At 42.5% G+C, this 17,909-nt stretch overlaps 1 protein-coding gene, 1 non-coding gene and 1 pseudogene across 2 annotated transcripts; 2 read left to right on the top strand and 1 right to left on the bottom strand.

Moving 5' to 3' along the window:
• The first annotated feature begins 1,354 nt into the window (after positions 1-1,354).
• On the top strand, positions 1,355-3,042 carry LOC142537795 (uncharacterized; annotated as a pseudogene).
• Positions 3,043-3,359: 317 nt separating this feature from the next.
• On the bottom strand, positions 3,360-3,432 carry TRNAF-GAA (transfer RNA phenylalanine (anticodon GAA)). Its single transcript has one exon. It is a non-coding gene; the product is annotated as a tRNA-Phe (tRNA).
• Positions 3,433-16,287: 12,855 nt separating this feature from the next.
• On the top strand, positions 16,288-17,568 carry LOC142537794 (uncharacterized). Its single transcript, XM_075643289.1, has 2 exons — positions 16,288-16,776; positions 16,863-17,568. The coding sequence occupies exons 1-2, from the start codon at positions 16,288-16,290 to the stop codon at positions 17,379-17,381; spliced, it is 1,008 nt and encodes a 335-aa protein (XP_075499404.1). The 3' UTR covers positions 17,382-17,568.
• Positions 17,569-17,909: the final 341 nt, after the last annotated feature.

The raw sequence follows: 17,909 nt of genomic DNA, 5'->3' as shown, positions 1-17,909 counted from the left end.
TTTACAGTCAACCGAAGTAAGCTGGCCCCACATCATCATCCCATTCGGCAAATCCATTAATAAAAATCTAGTGTTCAACAGCTATTTTGTTCCATTTTACATTAAATTTTTTTTTTTGTATCAAATCGTATTTTATCAGTTTTATAAAATTCTAAAACAAAAATTTGTGTGAGATGATCACATGGATCATATTTTGTGAAACATATATTTTATTTGGGTTATTTATGAAAACGTATTACTTTTATGCTAATAGTATTACTTTTTATTGTGCATATGTGTATGATTGACCCGTCTCATAGATAAAGATTCGTGAGATCGTCTTACAAGAGACATACTATTAAATTAATAGAATTTATCACATGATTTTTTATATTAACATAGTCGGGTTCATTTTGATTTGTTTTTATTCGAAGTTTTAACTAAACCAACTTTTACAGTTTGGAAAAGAATGATATTAACCACACTTGCTACAGACCATGAATCATTATCTTTATCATTATTATTATGTAGAATTTCACTCGATGTAAAAATTTATTTATTTATTTTCAAGACAATAAATTAAAATTTTTATATTTCCAAAATCTACACACACACAGATATATATATATATAATTTGAATTATCATCACATATTTTAATTTGCTTCAAACATTTTTATTTCTCATTCCCGGTAGAAAATCAAATATTGATACAAACCCATTATTTCGGGCAAAGATTTAAATAAAATAGACCGACTCATGGAATGTAGTGATGCATGTAGATCTAGTCGCAAAGATGATGCTGTCAACAAGATATTTGCTTTAACCCATTTTAAATTCTATAAATTTTTAAATTGAGTAACTCGATTAATAAGAAAGTAATATAAAATTATTCAAAATTAACATATAAATTTTGTTATAAAAAAATTGATTCATCCGAGATTCAGATAAGGGAGTCGTTAAAAAATAAATATAATATTTTTATAGTTTTTTTTATTGTAGAACAAATAGAATTTTAGTGTTGGGGTTTTGGATATTCGTCCGAGCATATCCAAAGGTTTCTAGGTCGATCCAATTATTGTCCTCGAGTGACGTGGATCTTGGCTGTCTGGTTCACCAATTTAGACAGTCAATCGTCGTTCGCCACGTACTTACTCAGATTTATACCTCAAACGGTTGTTTGTCCACGTAAGTTTGTTGGGTCCCACACTGTCCACTCTCTGTTCCATATTTATTATTTAAACCCATTTGCTTTCCTCATCGAGAGGTCAGAATTTGCTGAATCCCCCAAAAAATCTACTCCCATAGACTTCACGAGCCGGAGTAATGACCAGAATCCCGATAAACCACCGGATTCTGACGTGTCACACCGGTGAAATGAATATTCCCGGCGACCAGGTCGCCATTAGTTTCACCGATACAGTTTTCGAGTTTTTGTGCGAAGATTACGAGGGATTGTCTCCGGCGGCGAGCATAGTCGATGATGCTGAAGAAGAAGAAGAAGAAGAAGAAGAGAAAGAGAACCGAAATGGGAACGTTGAAGATAGTGATGACTTCTGGGAAACTCAACATCAACTGCTGCAAGTAAGTCCTTGATTATATCATGTTTAAATTAATGGTGAGTGATCATCAAAAATTATTTCCTTATCTTCAACGAATTTTTTAAAGGATGTGGTTTGGAGAACAAGTTCTTTAGAAACAAGAATCAGAAATATCACCAAAGAAGCGTTGAAAGAAGCGCAACTGTCGGGGAATGTTTGCGTTTGCGGCAGAACATTTGAGTTTGGTTGCCGGAAATGTCTGATGGAGGAGGTCCGTCCGCCGCCTCCAAGTTGCTGGTTTCAATTGTGCAATTTGCAAGTCTAAGTGGAGAAGCACGCCTGATTTTCCCTCAGGTTTAATATTTATATTTCTATTGAAAGTCGATGTTTTTATTATCTTTTCTCTATGTTGTTCTACTCGATCGTTCAACAAAGTCCCATGTTTGGAGATAAATTTCCGGAAGTTACCATTTGCTACTCTTCTTATTAATGAATGGCCTATGATATTTTGAGCTGCAATTGGCAGCAAAATGGCAAAATCTTCTTTGTTTTAATACAAATTGACAAAAATTTAACGTGCGGCATTGATATTTTACACTTAAAATAATACAAGGGTCCTTTTCGCACCTTCCTTCAACTTTCTTGAACAGATCAGGAAAACTAAATTTAAAATATTGATCAGGTGAATCTGTGTGGATCTATCTGTACCACAGTAAAACTCAGAGAACATTCAATCATTTTCATGTCACAAACTGAATATTTAACAGTTCAAAAAAGAAAACCAGGTGGATGGAGTTTATTAGTTGCTCATGCGTTCCTTGATTAAAAATAGCCAAAACTTTGATACTTTTTGCAGGGGAACACACATTCTTGGACGTGGTGGACACATCGAATTCAAAGAAAGAAGTGCGAGTGATAATCGAGCCTAAACTTTCGGGCTGAGTTCGAGATGGCCCGAGCAAACGACGAGTACAACAAGCTCATCAAAAGTCTCCCCGAAATATACGTGGGAAAAATAGAAAGGCTGCTGGGGTTGTTAAAGATTCTGTGTGCCGCCGCCAAGAAGTGCATGAAGGAGAAAAAAATCCACTTGGGCCCGTGGAGAAAGCATCGTTACATGCAAGCCAAGTGGCTAAAAACTTGCGAAAGGTTGACGTCTGCTTCACCCTTATCGGTGGGGGATTCGGGCCGTGTAGCCCGTCCCAGAGTATCATCCATGCTAACATTGGACATGATGGGAGCTTTTTCGAATTTCCATAGACCCGCCGCCGTCCAAGTGGTGTGAATTTGGAAAGTTCTATGTCTTATTTCCACTCTCGATCTTCTGTTCAACGTAGGTCTTAGTCTCATCCTATTGTAAGAATTCGTAGCATCATGTGGAATGTTCCGCAAGTTTTGGTTTAGAGCTTAGGAAAGATCGTGACAGATCCTTTGGTTCAGTTTTGTAATGCCAAGACTTGGGGTAATAATAATAATATTATAATAATAAATCGACTGGCCACTTGCGTTGATTAGCCTCAAACCTCGACAGGGAAAAAAAAAAGTTTTTTGCTAAATAGAATTCTAGACCTATATATTATCTTATATTATCGAAATGACCGACTCTAGTAATTTCTTATAAAAATGTCCACGTCTTATTTTTGTTTTTTTTGAAAAGGACATGTCTAATATTCATCATAAAAAAAAATTCCCATGCCCGATGGGAATTTCAAAACAAGCAAAATGGACAGCAAAAATGGGCCAGGTGATCAAGTGTTACTGGTCTCTGAGGTTGAAGGTGTGGATATTTTGTTTAATGAAAAATGAGGCTCAATCTGGAAAAACTAAACAAACACTCAAAATGCGGTGAGCGTGGATCGAACACGCGACCTTCAGATCTTCAGTCTGACGCTCTCCCAACTGAGCTATCCCCGCTTCTTAGTATAGCAGCAAAACTAATTTAGTTTTATACACATTAATATTTTACCATTTATACAACGTATTATGTCTTGCATATTATTTTTGTGATACTAGATATTCAACTCAACATCACTGATGAAAAATGTTTTTTTATGTAAAAAAATATTACTTTTCATGGTAGATATGAGGAGGTCCGTTCGACTCGTCTCATGAATATAGATAACTGAGACGATCTCACAAAAGACTTATTATCATTATTAATCATTATAAATGAAATTTTTTACAAGTAAATTGAAGCGAGAAGACCCATTAAGTAAACCAATTATTTTGTTACCACCAGAGACCTGCTAAGTTTTTCTCTTATAGAAAACTAATTAATTAATCTTTATCAATCATTCTATCAAACGTGTTCCTGGATTGTGAAAGACCCCAAGATCATAAGAAGACTGCTATATATATTTCTATTATCGTCTTTGCTTTTCTTATACCTACTCAACAAACCACCCAACGTAACTAAATTGATAAAGGCCTTTAGCATAGCCAAGATATTGTGTTTTAACTGCATGCATCTTAAAACACTGCCTGTTTCGGCTGGAACGGCATGTTGAGGAACTTGTGGATCAGCATTTTAGGAATATTTTATCGACTTGTTGGGCGTATATGCAAGGAGCTACTGTGAGGTATCCTTTTGCCAGCAGCTAGCGGTAACAAGAATGCTGAACAAGAAACTGATCAGAAAGGAAGCTCAATGTGCTTCAAGATCATGCTTGGAAAACTCTTGCCTATGCTCATGGAAGCATTTTCTGAAAAGGGTTTTGACTACATCAATTTGTAGATCGTCTCATAACTTGGGGTCTTATGTTTGTTTCATCCATTTCTGTCAACAGTTGGCTTTGTTGCTTCATTCTGTTTGTGTAAAATAGTGCGGCTGTAAGCTTGGTTGGGGAGGACATTTCATGGTGTGTTTATTTATTAATAAAAGAGACATTAATAAATTTTAAAGTTTTTCATAAAATTTTCTTTAAAACTTCTCTTTCAGATAAAAATCATAATGTAATTATCAATAGCATTATCATTTATTATAATATAAAAAAATCTTTAAAATTTCTCTTTCAGATAATTTTTTTTTTGAAATTTCGACCGTAAAACGTCTAATTTAGTCGTTGTATAAATTTTTTTTATAAATACCTCATTTTATATGACATAAACTTCATGCCTCTCAATCTTCTACGCCAACCTTTATCCAAAAAAAGAAAAAAAGAAAAAAAAATCAATCTAACCCAATTTTTATGTAAAATGGATAAAAAAAATATAATGATTCTTTATCGATTTGTAGAATTCTCCAAATTTCGACGAAAATTGGAGAAAATTCTCGACTTCGTCCCTGATACTCACAGGAAATTTAGGGTCCGATCCACGCAAACGTCACTGATCCAGACACGGGCTTCAAAATTACCCTGGGCCTGAAATCACAAATAAGACCGTTAGGAGGGGGCCAGGAGGGTGTCCTGGCGTAGCCCCTCCGACGCTCAAGTCAGAGACTTAGGATATATGGGGGGAACAGCTAAGGGCGCTGCTGAAAACAATATAGTGAATAGCTTAACTGAACAATCAAACCTGGTATTTATAGGAAGATACCTGGGCCCTTGATGGGCTTGTCTTCCATTTGGGCTAGGGATGAGCCAAGAGTAGTGGGCCCATCCATGTCTTCCATCTGGGCTAGGCCCATCCATGGGGTATCATCAGTCTCCCCCTCCCGAGTCGAACTGAATCGTAGGTTCAAAGTTCGATTAGTTGTGTTGTCCTTGGTTTATCGGCGACGAGGACGTACATAATAGAAAAATTTATTTCGTTTGTCGTTAACGAACGATATTTGCCGCTGCGAAAATTACGGGGATCGACCTGCCCGGTCAGGTCGTGGGGGTGTGGGGGCAACGCCCCCATAATTTTTTCAGAAATAAGCACTCGCAAGGGTGAGGCCGTGCATTTTTCTTGCCATTCTCCAGTCTCCCAAGATTTGGAAACAAATCAAATCTCAATCTTAATCTGGAGGGAAAGATATCAAATCAAATCACAATCTCCTCCTATATGGTAAGGTATGGGCTGAGCTCCCCTATAAATAGAGGCTACCTTCTCATTTCATTCTTACTTCTCCCACAAAAATTTCTGCTGAAATTCATTCACCAGCTCCTCCTTGCCCACGCTTTACCTGCGCGTTAACCCTAGCGCCGCCTCATAACCACTCCACCGTCACTTTAGTCCGCCGCCCCGGCCACCACTGCGCGCCGTCCCACTCTCGTTCGAGCCATCGCACCCCTCGTCTTAGCAAGTGTGCGCCTCGCCCGAGCCCTGCAGCGTGCCTCGCGCAAGCCCAAGCCACGAGCTCGCCCTCGCCGAGCCCGGCGAGCGCCCCTGCACGAGCGCATGCCCTCGCCCCTACACGCTCCACGCTCGCCGCTCGCCCCTGCCAGCTCCAAGCTCTCCCTAGCCCGAGCATCCAGCTCACCCTCGCCCGAACGCACAGGTGCACGCTCGCCCACATCGTAAGCTCGCCGCCAAGACGCTCGCCCAGGGTGCACACTCGCTCGCCGAGCCGCTCGCCTCTGCGCGCATACTCGCCCAGCAACACGCTCGTCCGGTGCGCTTGTAATGCCCTAGATTGTATGTGGATAAAATGAAAAGATGAAGTGTTGCTGGAAGAAAGGGACCGCACCCGCGCCTAGAGAAGCACCGCACCCGCAGTGCATGGACAGAAAGTTAACCATTTTTACAGTAGGGTCACCGCACCCGCGGTCCAAGACAGAGTGCACCCGCGGTTGATGGACAGAGAGTTGGGAATTAATTACAGAAATGACACCGCACCCGCGGTGCAAACGTAACCGCACCCACGGTAATGTCACCGCACCCGCGGTCTTATATGTACCGCACCCGCGGTCGTCGAATTTCAGAAAATGAAAGGCATGCCGTGGGCACAGCGCACCCGCGGTGAAGAGTGACCGCACCCGCGGTGCTGCATGCGAGAAATCCACCTTTGAATTCTATGAAGACACATGGCATATATATATATATAATTGTGCTGAGTCTTCATTTCAGCAATTCCATCAGTCAGGAATCGAGGGAGAGAGTGAGAGGAAAGGGAAGGCTCTTTCATCTCCAAAGCTAGCTTGTGCAAGATTTAACCATCCCAACTTCAATCCAAACATAAATTATCGCTCCTCTCATCAAGTGCTACAAAGGGATGTAAGTATTGTTCACTTTCAACATGTTTTGATATATATGTGTTGGGAGAATGATGAATTGAGCTCCATAATATGTTCTTGAGATTTTAAGCAACGTATATTCGTAACCGGATCGAATAGCGGACATTGTATGCTATTGTTGCTATTTCCAGCATGCTTAGTGTTAAGATATGCAGATTTTGAGTACTATCATGTGTTTATGATGAGGATTATGAGTTATGGTTACTGATTATTGAAGTTTGAGTTGATCGGTACCGAGAAACTACGCCGTTATGCCGCCAAAACGTACCGAGATTGAATATTGCTCCATATGTGTATCCTTTTGAGTTAGAAGTTGATATGGTGCATTTTATATATGCCATTTCAGATTTGTATTGGCGACTTTGACATCGAGACTTCGATATCGACAGAGATTGTGCGACGAAAGGTATAACTCATGTTTTGTTTGGGGAAGACACAACTCAAATGAGATTTAATTTGAGTTTCCCAACCAAATCACATACTAGAATTATTGTTTATATTTTGATATGATTGTGATTTGTTTATAGATTTATATTCAAATCTCTTGATATGATGATGTCTTGTTTATAGATTTATATTCAAGCCTTTGAGATAGGAGAGTCATTGGCAGACTTGCTAAACTAGATGTTCGGTGGTATCGACGATTCGGATCAGATTCACTCCGATTGTAGACATTCGATACAGACATGACCGAAGTCTAGGAATAAGACGTACAGTTACCCCGATTGGGAGGGTAGGTGACAGACAATGGCGTCTTATTCACATCGGGATCCCTAGAGTAGAGTCGATTCGAGTCAAGACATGATTTGATTTGGGGTGCATGTTTAGATAGATCGGTTTCATAGACTATGGAGCCATTGTTATTGCTTTCATGCATGATTTATGATTTCGTATCAGCATGTATACATGTTTTATACTGGGATTTGTTCTCACCGGAGTTTCCGGCTGTTGTTATGTCTGTATGTGTGCATAACAACAGGTGGGGCAGGATCAGGGTCACGACAGATATGAGAGATCGAGATAGCGTGGTGACTTCGGGCGCAGCAGATTACTAGTGGTTTCTTTTACTAGACATGTACTATATTTTGATTATGGTTGGGATTGAACATTAGTTTGTATGAATGTATTAGAACAAGACATGTAATTAGGTTTATTGAAATAAAATGAAGAACTATCTTGTGCTTGTTTATATACATTTGAATTAATGTTAAAAAGCAAAATTTTGACCCACATTTTTGAATAAAGATCCTATTAATCCCGAAAAGAATTGAGTTAGAGCCCGGGTCCCCACAACATGTGGTATCAGAGCAGTAGGTTCTGTAGACTGAGATAGAATAGAATGAGCGGGGTAGATCGAGTCTTCTTCCTTGCTTTTGAGGTGCTAGCATGATTTAATGCTTTCCCTATTATATGTTGTATTGTATCTGAGTTGATTTACAGCATATACTTGTAAAGACTGAATCAGAACCGATTCTGGATCAGAGGTATATGATCAGAGGAGGGCTGAGACAGATTGTATAGATTGTATCTTAATCTGTTTGATAATCAGATATGCCGCCTAGAAGGATACTGCAACCAGCTGCAAGACAAGTGCCAGAACAGGGTAGTACGTCAGGTACTCAGATGGATGTTACTGCGACACCGATGGAGACTTTGTTGAAGAGATTTCAATCATTCCATCCACCTACCTTGAAGGGCACAGAAAATGCAGTGGATTGTGAAAGCTGGTTGGATGATATAGAGATGTTATTTGAATCAATTGCCTATACAGATGAACGTAGGTGAAGCTGATTGGGCATCAATTGCAAGAAGTGGCCAAGAGTTGGTGGCTAATGGCGAAACGAGCCTTAGAACATCGAGGTATTGATATTACTTGGAAAGTCTTTAAAGATGAATTTTATAAACGTTTCTTTCCAGTGTCGTATCGAAAAGACAAAGGGGCCGAATTTGCCAACTTGAGTCAGGGCCAGTGGAACATAGAGGAGTATGTTGCCAAATTCTCGTCCTTGCTTCGATTTGCACCTCACGTAGCAGGGAATGATGAGGCAATTGCCGATCAGTTCATAAATGGTTTGAATCCGGATATCTTTACCCTAGTGAACACAGGGCGACTCAACACTTTTTCTGAGGCGCTGAATCGAGCGAAGGGAGCAGAGGCTGGCTTGATTAGGCAGCGAGGAGCTTCCTATAGTGTTCAGGGTCAGAGACCGCCACCAGTTCGCCACACAGTTTCCACCACATCCTCCTCGATTTGATAGTGGAATCAGTAGTAGTTGGAAGAAAGATTCTTTGAAAGCTAAGGGTAAGCAGTTCAAGAGAGCAGGGAGCAGTTCATCGAGCTCCAGTGGGTCCAGACAGAGAGGTCCTGGCCAGAGTACAGATGTGACAGATGTATATTGTACTACTTGTGGAGGCCGACATGCCACAGAGCAGTGTCAGGGAGTGATGGGAAGATGTAACATATGCAGGCAACAGGGACACTTTGCCAAAGTCTGTCCCCAGAGAGGTGCACAGAGATTTCAGAGTGCAGGGTCATCAGCATCAGTGACTCAGCCTGAGTGACAAGCTTCGTCTGTCCATTCCTTCCAGCCCACGCCTACACAGTCTCAACCTAGAGCCAGAGGTGGCCAGACAGTGAGGCAACCTCCCAGACAACAAGCTCAGGTGTTTGCATTGACGGAAGAGCAAGCCCAAGGTGCACCAGACGATGTGATTGCAGGTAACTGTTTTCTTTGCGGTTATCCTGCATATGTATTGATAGATACAGGTGCATCACATACATTCATATCAGAACGTTTTGCATTGACACATGCATTGCCTGTAGATTCATTGTCTACTGTAGTGTCTATTTCTTCTCCGTTGGGAAGTGGTCTGATATCTGTGACTTCAGTTAGACATTGCTTACTGCAGTATGAAGGGCATGAGATCGATTTAGAATGTGTTGTACTTGGTTTATCTGATTTTGATTGTATTGTCGGGATTGACATGCTGACTAAGTACAGAGCCACCGTAGACTGTTTTCACAAGATTGTCAGATTCAGACCTGAAATTACAGAGGAGTGGAAATTCTATGGTAAGGGTTCCAGATCTCGGATTCCCTTAGTATATGCTCTGGCTATGAGTAGATTGTTGCAGCAAGGAGCAGAAGGGTTCCTTATTTATTCAGTAGATTTACTGAAATCGAGCCCGACATTGGCAGATTTGCCAGTAGTTCGGGAGTTTGCAGATGTATTTCCTGACGAGATTCCAGGGTTACCTCCAGCTCGAGAGGTAGATTTTAGTATTGATCTTATTCCAGGTACCGCTCCTATATCTCGAGCTCCGTATAGGATGGCGCCTATAGAGTTGAAGGAATTGAAAGCACAACTAGAAAATCTTCTAGCCAAGGGATATATCAGACCCAGTGTATCTCCTTGGGGTGCACCAGTGCTATTTGTGCGAAAGAAAGACGGTTCTATGAGATTGTGTATAGATTACAGGCAGCTGAACCAGGCAACGATAAAGAAAAAATATCATTTGCCTCGTATCGACGACTTATTTGATCAGTTGCAGGGATCATCTATCTATTCCAAGATCGATCTGAGATCTGGATATCACCAGCTGCGAGTACGAGATATTGATATACCAAAGACAGCATTCCGAACCAGGTATGGACATTACGAATTTATTGTCATGCCTTTCGGTTTAACGAATGCTCCAGCGGTGTTCATGGGGTTGATGAACCGTGTCTTTCAGAGATATTTAGATGAATTTGTGATTGTTTTTATTGATGATATTTTGGTGTACTCTAAGAATTTGGATGAGCATGCCAATCATTTGAGAATTGTGTTGCAAACATTGAGAAATGAAAGATTGTATGATAAACTGTCAAAGTGTGAGTTTTGGCTGAGACAGGTTGTCTTCTTGGGTCATATCATATCTGGAGACGGTATTTCTGTAGATCCGAGTAAAGTGGAAGCTGTGATCAGTTGGCCGAGACCGACTTCTGTGCCAGAGATACGCAGTTTCATGGGTCTAGCAGGGTACTATAGACGATTCATCAAAGATTTCTCCAGTATTGCGAAGCCGATTACCCAGTTGACACAGAAAAATGCGCCGTTTCTGTGGTCTGCGGATTGTGAATCTAGTTTCCTAGAGTTGAAGAAGAGGCTGACCAGTGCACCTGTCTTGATGATTCCTTCGGGTACTGGTGATTTCGTTGTATATTGTAATGCATCTCACAGAGGGCTGGGATGTGTTCTTATGCAGCGTGGTCATGTGATCGCATATGCCTCTAGACAGCTGAAGCCACACGAGATTCGATACCCCATTCATGATCTTGAATTGGCGGCTATCGTATTTGCCTTGAAAATCTGGCGTCATTATCTTTATGGTGAGAAATTTGATATTTACTCTGACCATAAAAGCCTGAAGTATCTGTTTTCTCAGTCAGAGTTGAACATGAGACAGCGTAGATGGCTTGATCTACTGAAATATTTTGATTGCGAGATCAAGTACTATCCAGGGAAGTCAAATGCAGCAGCAGATGCCTTGAGTCGAAAGGGTTGTGCCCTATCCTTATCGACGATAGGTGTTTCGAATTTAGTTGAAGATTGTTGTTTGTCTGGTTTAGCATTTGACACAGATAGTAGACTATTAAGACTTGCCACGATTCAAGTTGAGCCAGATTTGATGATGAAAATCAAAGAAGCCCAAAGAACAGATCGGAATATACAGCAGTCAATTCAGATGGTCAGATCAGGACATCAGTCTGAATATCAGGTACATGATTTTGTCCTGTATGTGAATAACCGTATTGTAGTGCCAGATGCTTCAGAGTTGAAACAACAAATATTGTCAGCAGCGCACTGTAGTCGGTTCAGCATTCACCCTGGTGGCAGAAAGATGTACAACGACTTGAAGACACAGTTCTGGTGGAAACAAATGAAATCAGATATTGCCGAATATGTGTCTAAGTGCTTAAATTGCCAACAGGTGAAGGCCGAAAGAAAGAAGCCCGGAGGTTTACTTCAGAGTTTGTCTATTCCTGAATGGAAATGGGATCACATTTCCATGGATTTCGTGACGAAATTACCTTGATCATCCCGGGGCTGTGATGCGATTTGGGTCATTATTGACAGATTGACCAAATCAGTGTGTTTTATTCCATACAGAATGACATATCGACACGATCAGATGGCAGAGTTGTATGTCAGAGAGGTAGTTAGATTGCATGGTGTGCCGAAGTCTATCGTATCAGATCGTGATCCACGATTCACTTCTCACTTTTGGCACAGTCTGCAGCAGGCTTTAGGTACGATATTGCACCTGAGCACTGCTTATCATCCCCAGACAGACGGACAGTCAGAGCGGACTATCCAGACTTTAGAGGACATGTTGAGAGCTGTAGTGCTAGATTTCGGCACTAGTTGGCAAGATTCACTACCGTTGTGTGAATTCTCGTACAACAACAGCTATCAAACGAGCATAGAGATGGCACCGTTTGAGGCGTTGTATGGCAAGAAATGCAGATCTCCTCTATATTGGGATGATATCTCTGAGGCACCAGAACTTGGGCCTGATATGATTCGTGATATGACTGAGAAAGTGAAGATAATCCAGAAAAGAATGAAGACGGCACATGATAGACAGGCCAAGTATGCCAATATCAGACGTAGACCGTTAGTATTTGAACAGGGAGACAGAGTATTCTTGAAAATTTCTCCCTTCAGAGGCATTGTCAGATTTGGCAAGCGTGGGAAATTTGTCTCCTAGATACATCGGTCCATACGAGATTCTTGAAAAGATTGGCGATCGAGCATATCGACTAGCTCTTCCTCCTTCTCTATCCGGGATACATGACGTTTTTCATGTATCGATGCTGCGTAGATACATGCCATATTGTTCTCATGTCATTCGGCCTGACGAAGCTTAGCTGGATCAGACATTGAGTTATGTTGAACAACCGATACAGATTCTTGATCGGAAAGAGAAACAGCTCAGAACGAAGACTATTCCCCTAGTGAAAGTCCAGTGGAGTCGTCATGGCACCGAAGAAGCGACTTGGGAGACAGAAGCAGATATGAAACAGAAATATCCCGAGTTATTCTCATGATGTGAGTATTGATTCAGCTTTTGACTTTACTGCTGTTCGTACATACTTTGATTAATTGATTTCACGTTCGAGGACGAACTAATATCTAAGAGGGGGAGAAATGTAATGCCCTAGATTGTATGTGGATAAAATGAAAAGATGAAGTGTTGCTGGAAGAAAGGGACCGCACCCGCGCCTAGAGAAGCACCGCACCCGCGGTGCATGGACAGAAAGTTAACCATTTTTACAGTAGGGTCACCGCACCCGCGGTCCAAGACAGAGTGCACCCGCGGTTGATGGACAGAGAGTTGGGAATTAATTACAGAAATGACACCGCACCCGCGGTGCAAACGTCACCGCACCCGCGGTAATGTCACCGCACCCGCGGTCTTATATGTACCGCACCCGCGGTCGTCGAATTTCAGAAAATGAAAGGCATGCCGTGGGCACAGCGCACCCGCGGTGAAGAGTGACCGCACCCGCGGTGCTGCATGCGAGAAATCCACCTTTGAATTCTATGAAGACACATGACATATATATATATATATAATTGTGCTGAGTCTTCATTTCAGCAATTCCATCAGTCAGGAATCGAGGGAGAGAGTGAGAGGAAAGGGAAGGCTCTTTCATCTCCAAAGCTAGCTTGTGCAAGATTTAACCATCCCAACTTCAATCCAAACATAAATTATCGCTCCTCTCATCAAGTGCTACAAAGGGATGTAAGTATTGTTGACTTTCAACATGTTTTGATATATATGTGTTGGGAGAATGATGAATTGAGCTCCATAATATGTTCTTGAGATTTTAAGCAACGTATATTCGTAACCGGATCGAATAGCGGACATTGTATGCTATTGTTGCTATTTCCAGCATGCTTAGTGTTAAGATATGCAGATTTTGAGTACTATCATGTGTTTATGATGATGATTATGAGTTATGGTTACTGATTATTGAAGTTTGAGTTGACCGGTACCGAGAAACTACGCCGTTATGCCGCCAAAACGTACCGAGATTGAATATTGCTCTATATGTGTATCTTTTTGAGTTAGAAGTTGATATGGTGCATTGTATATATGCCATTTCAGATTTGTATTGGCGACTTTGACATCGAGACTTCGATATCGACAGAGATTGTGCGACGAAAGGTATAACTCATGTTTTGTTTGGGGAAGACACAACTCAAATGAGATTTAATTTGAGTTTCCCAACCAAATCACATACTAGAATTATTGTTTATATTTTGATATGATTGTGATTTGTTTATAGATTTATATTCAAATCTCTTGATATGATGATGTCTTATTTATAGATTTATATTCAAGCCTTTGAGATAGGAGAGTCATTGGCAGACTTGCTAAACTAGATGTTCGGTGGTATCGACGCTTCGGATCAGATTCACTCCGATTGTAGACATTCGATACAGACATGACCGAAGTCTAGGAATAAGACGTACAGTTACCCCGATTGGGAGGGTAGGTGACAGACAGTGGCGTCTTATTCACATCGGGATCCCTAGAGTAGAGTCGATTCGAGTCAAGACATGATTTGATTTGGGGTGCATGTTTAGATAGATCGGTTTCATAGACTATGGAGCCATTGTTATTGCTTTCATGCATGATTTATGATTTCGTATCAGCATGTATACATGTTTTATACTGGGATTTGTTCTCACCGGAGTTTCCGGCTGTTGTTATGTCTGTATGTGTGCATAACAACAGGTGGGGCAGGATCAGGGTCACGACAGATATGAGAGATCGAGATAGCGTGGTGACTTCGGGCGCAGTAGATTACTAGTGGTTTCTTTTACTAGACATGTACTATATTTTGATTATGGTTGGGATTGAACACTAGTTTGTATGAATGTATTAGAACAAGACATGTAATTAGGTTTATTGAAATAAAATGAAGAACTATCTTGTGCTTGTTTATATACATTTGAATTAATGTTAAAAAGCAAAATTTTGACCCACATTTTTGAATAAAGATCCTATTAATCCCGAAAAGAATTGAGTTAGAGCCCGGGTCCCCACAGCGCTCCTCGCCCCGCACGAGTGCACGCTCGCCCCTCGCCGTTGCGTGCTCGCCCAGCGCGCACACTTGCCCGCCGAGCCGCTCGCCCCCGCGCATACTCATCCAGCAGCACGCTCGCCCGGTGCGCTCCCCGCCCCGCACGAGTGCAAGCTCGCCCCTCGCCGCTGCCTCGCCCCAGCCGAGCTCACCACCCCGCCAGGTGCTCGCCCGGCATCTGCTCGCTCCTGTCACGCTCGCCCGAGCGCCTCGCTCCTTCCGCGCACATACCCTGCCATGAGCTCACCCGGCCGCACGCTCGCCCCTGCCACGAGCTCGCCAAACCACACGCTCGCCCCTGCCACGAGCTCGCCCCACCGTGCCACGCTCGCCCCTGCCACGAGCTCAACACTTGTTCATTCTTGCGGTCCTATCTTTCGAGTATTTTTCCGCGCCTTACCCGGGTCAGTTCTCTCCTTTACCTGTTTGATTATCCTTAATACTCATGTCTTCTTCCGATTCGGAGTTTAGTTACTCGAGTTGCTCTGAGAGATCTAGCGGGTCTAGCGAGTCTAGCCGGTCTAGCGAGTCTAGCCAGAGTAGGACTTCCCTAGCCAAAGTCCGTGTAAGGAAGTTCGTCACGTGAACCAACAAATGAATATATCTGAAGCAGATAACCTATGGTACGGTCACTTGTCATCCCACATCCCTCCTGGTAGCGAGTCACAACTTAGGACTCTGTGGCACATTCTTTCATCTGACCAGATCATCATTCCTGGCCCAAAGTACCGGCCCTATTTAGCCCCTAAGGGCTACTATACCTTCTTTCAGCATCATTTTGATGCTGCTCTCCGTTTCCCTTTGTGCGATTTCTTTCAAGAATTAAGTAAGTACTACCAGGTGCATTTAGGTTTACTCACGCCCAATGCTTTCCGTTTAATAAGTTGTTTCGCTGTGTTACTCAGGGCCTTAGACCTCCCTTTAAATTGCACCACCTTTTCCTACTTCTTAGTTTTGTCCAGGTCAAAAGATGGACCTTTCTATGTAACCTCCCGGTCTAGTCACAAACTGTTCGATGGGGCCCCCAGTCATGTGAATGACTGGAAAAAATACTTCTTCTCTGTACAGCCACCCAAAGAATTGACTTGCTTTACCGATTGGTACCCTGTCTTCACTAAACCCAAACTTTCCAAGAGTTATAAGAAAGATGAGCAGTACCTGCAGATAATGAGTGTACTAGGAGATCGATGCTTTAACATTCCCAAACTTTTATCTAAGGATCTCCTATGTCATGCCGGGTTAAGTCCCGCTAAAATTAAGCTGAAGGAGAATGCTGGTAGATATTCTCATCTTTCCATACTTTTTTTTTTCTTTTGTTTATTATGTTACTTGATAACATTCTTATTTGGTTCCTTGTCTCTGCTTGCAGGTACTAGAGTCATGAATGCCCTATTTCTCCGTGAACTTTCCAAGACGGAGGCCGGGGGTTCCTCATAAGCACCCCAGAAGTCCGTTACCCCGGCAGTCACGATGGGCCCAAAGGGAGATTGTTCTGCTGCTGAGAAAAAGAAAACAGGTTCCTGTTCTACTACCGCGAAGAAGCCTGCTAGCTCCCCTAGCTCCCCTACTGTTGCGAAGAAGAAGAAGGCAGGCTCCTCCTCCTCCGCCTCAAAGCGAGCCTCCTCACCACCTCCTCGCGCCAAGTCCCCTCCTCCGTCTGGTAAGCAAAAGGCATCCACTGATCTTAGCCCGTCAGCCCCTCAGCATGGCAAGCGCAAGATTTCTGAGATTTATGTCGTATCGGTCTCTTCTCCAGAGGGGTCCGAGCCCGATGAGGGGCCTCCCCTTGAATCGGCGGTGCATCCTCTATACACTTCGGATTCGGCCAACGTGGGGCGGGGTCCTACTCATCTGGCTCAGAATATAATGTATCAGCTTCCTTCCGACGCCGATGCAACGTTCATGAGTTCACTGGGGTGGTCATACCTCCTCTGCCGGACATGCAGCAGTGTCACCGAGGTATACTTCTCCTTATAACCTTTAGATTGATGTTTAATATACATTTGATCTTCTTGTCGTCTTTTCACCCTTGTCTACTTATGCAGGGCATGATGTACGTCGGGGAGTTGGCTGAGCGCGCTCACGCCGCTCGATCCGACTCTTGTCAAGAATTACGCGAGGGTCAGGCTCTCCGCGAACAACTCCAGGCTACTATTGATGAGATGAAAGTGTTGCATGCTGAGGAGCTTTCGGAGTCCCAAGCTCAATTGTCGGAGTCCCAGATCCAGTGCGGCGAGCTCTCAAAACAGAAGCAGGAGTCTCAGCGGCTGATAGAGGATCAAGCTAAAGAGATCCAGAAGCTGAAGAAAGAATTAAAGAATTCACAGGCTGAGCTTAAAGACGCCAAGACACGACATGTTGCAGAAGCCTCCTCCTTCAAAGAGGAATTTCTCAAATCCGAAGAATTTGTCGAGATCTGTGGCCCGAAAGCTTTTCACTACCTGAGGGTGGGTTTCGAGGGTGCAGTCGACCTCTTCAAGGCTCAGGGCTATCCTCCGCCAGGCGCCCCTACTGACTTCATGGACCTTGAGGGCTTCATATCGAGTCTCCCCCCAGATTCTTAGATTGAGCTCCTTTATTTATGTTATTTTCTGCATTGCTTTACTTTCCATAGGATTATGCGACTTTTGCGATGTTTACATTTGGTTATTTCCTCTTGCGCACTTTTGACATGTACGAACTCGTTTTATTTATGCAACCTTGAGTATTTTGCATTTGAATTTACTACTTCTCACGAGTTTGTTTCTGATATTATTAACCTGCTAGGGAAAATAAAATCCTCACCCTCTAACTCTTATGCTAGGTGATACCTTAGCAGGAAAATAGAAATTCACCACCTCCCCCCTCTAACTCCTCTGCTAAGTGATACTTTAGCAGGAAAATAGAAATTCACCACCTCCCCCCTCTAACTCCTCTGCTGGGTGACACCTTAGCAGGAAAATCAACATCATCACCCTCTAACTCCTCTGCTAGGCCATACCTTAGCAGAAAAATAAAAATCAACACCATCACCCTCTAACTCCTCTGCTAGGTCATACTTTAGCAGGAAAATAGAAATTCACCACCTCCCCCCTCTAACTCCTCTGCTAGGT

This window comes from Primulina tabacum, chromosome 2 (assembly GCF_025594145.1).
Source record: "Primulina tabacum isolate GXHZ01 chromosome 2, ASM2559414v2, whole genome shotgun sequence".
Taxonomy (NCBI): Eukaryota; Viridiplantae; Streptophyta; class Magnoliopsida; order Lamiales; family Gesneriaceae; genus Primulina; species Primulina tabacum.
The sequence above is the reverse complement of the archived record's forward strand: the minus strand, read 5'-3'. Positions and strand labels throughout refer to the sequence as shown.

Bases quoted from the DNA above. Each gene is read 5' to 3' on its own strand.
- LOC142537794 (XM_075643289.1), top strand. From the start codon at position 16,288: ATGGGCCCAAAGGGAGATTGTTCTGCTGCTGAGAAAAAGAAAACAGGT. The intron at 16,777-16,862 runs GTATACTTCTCC...CTACTTATGCAG, and splicing joins CATGCAGCAGTGTCACCGAG to GGCATGATGTACGTCGGGGA.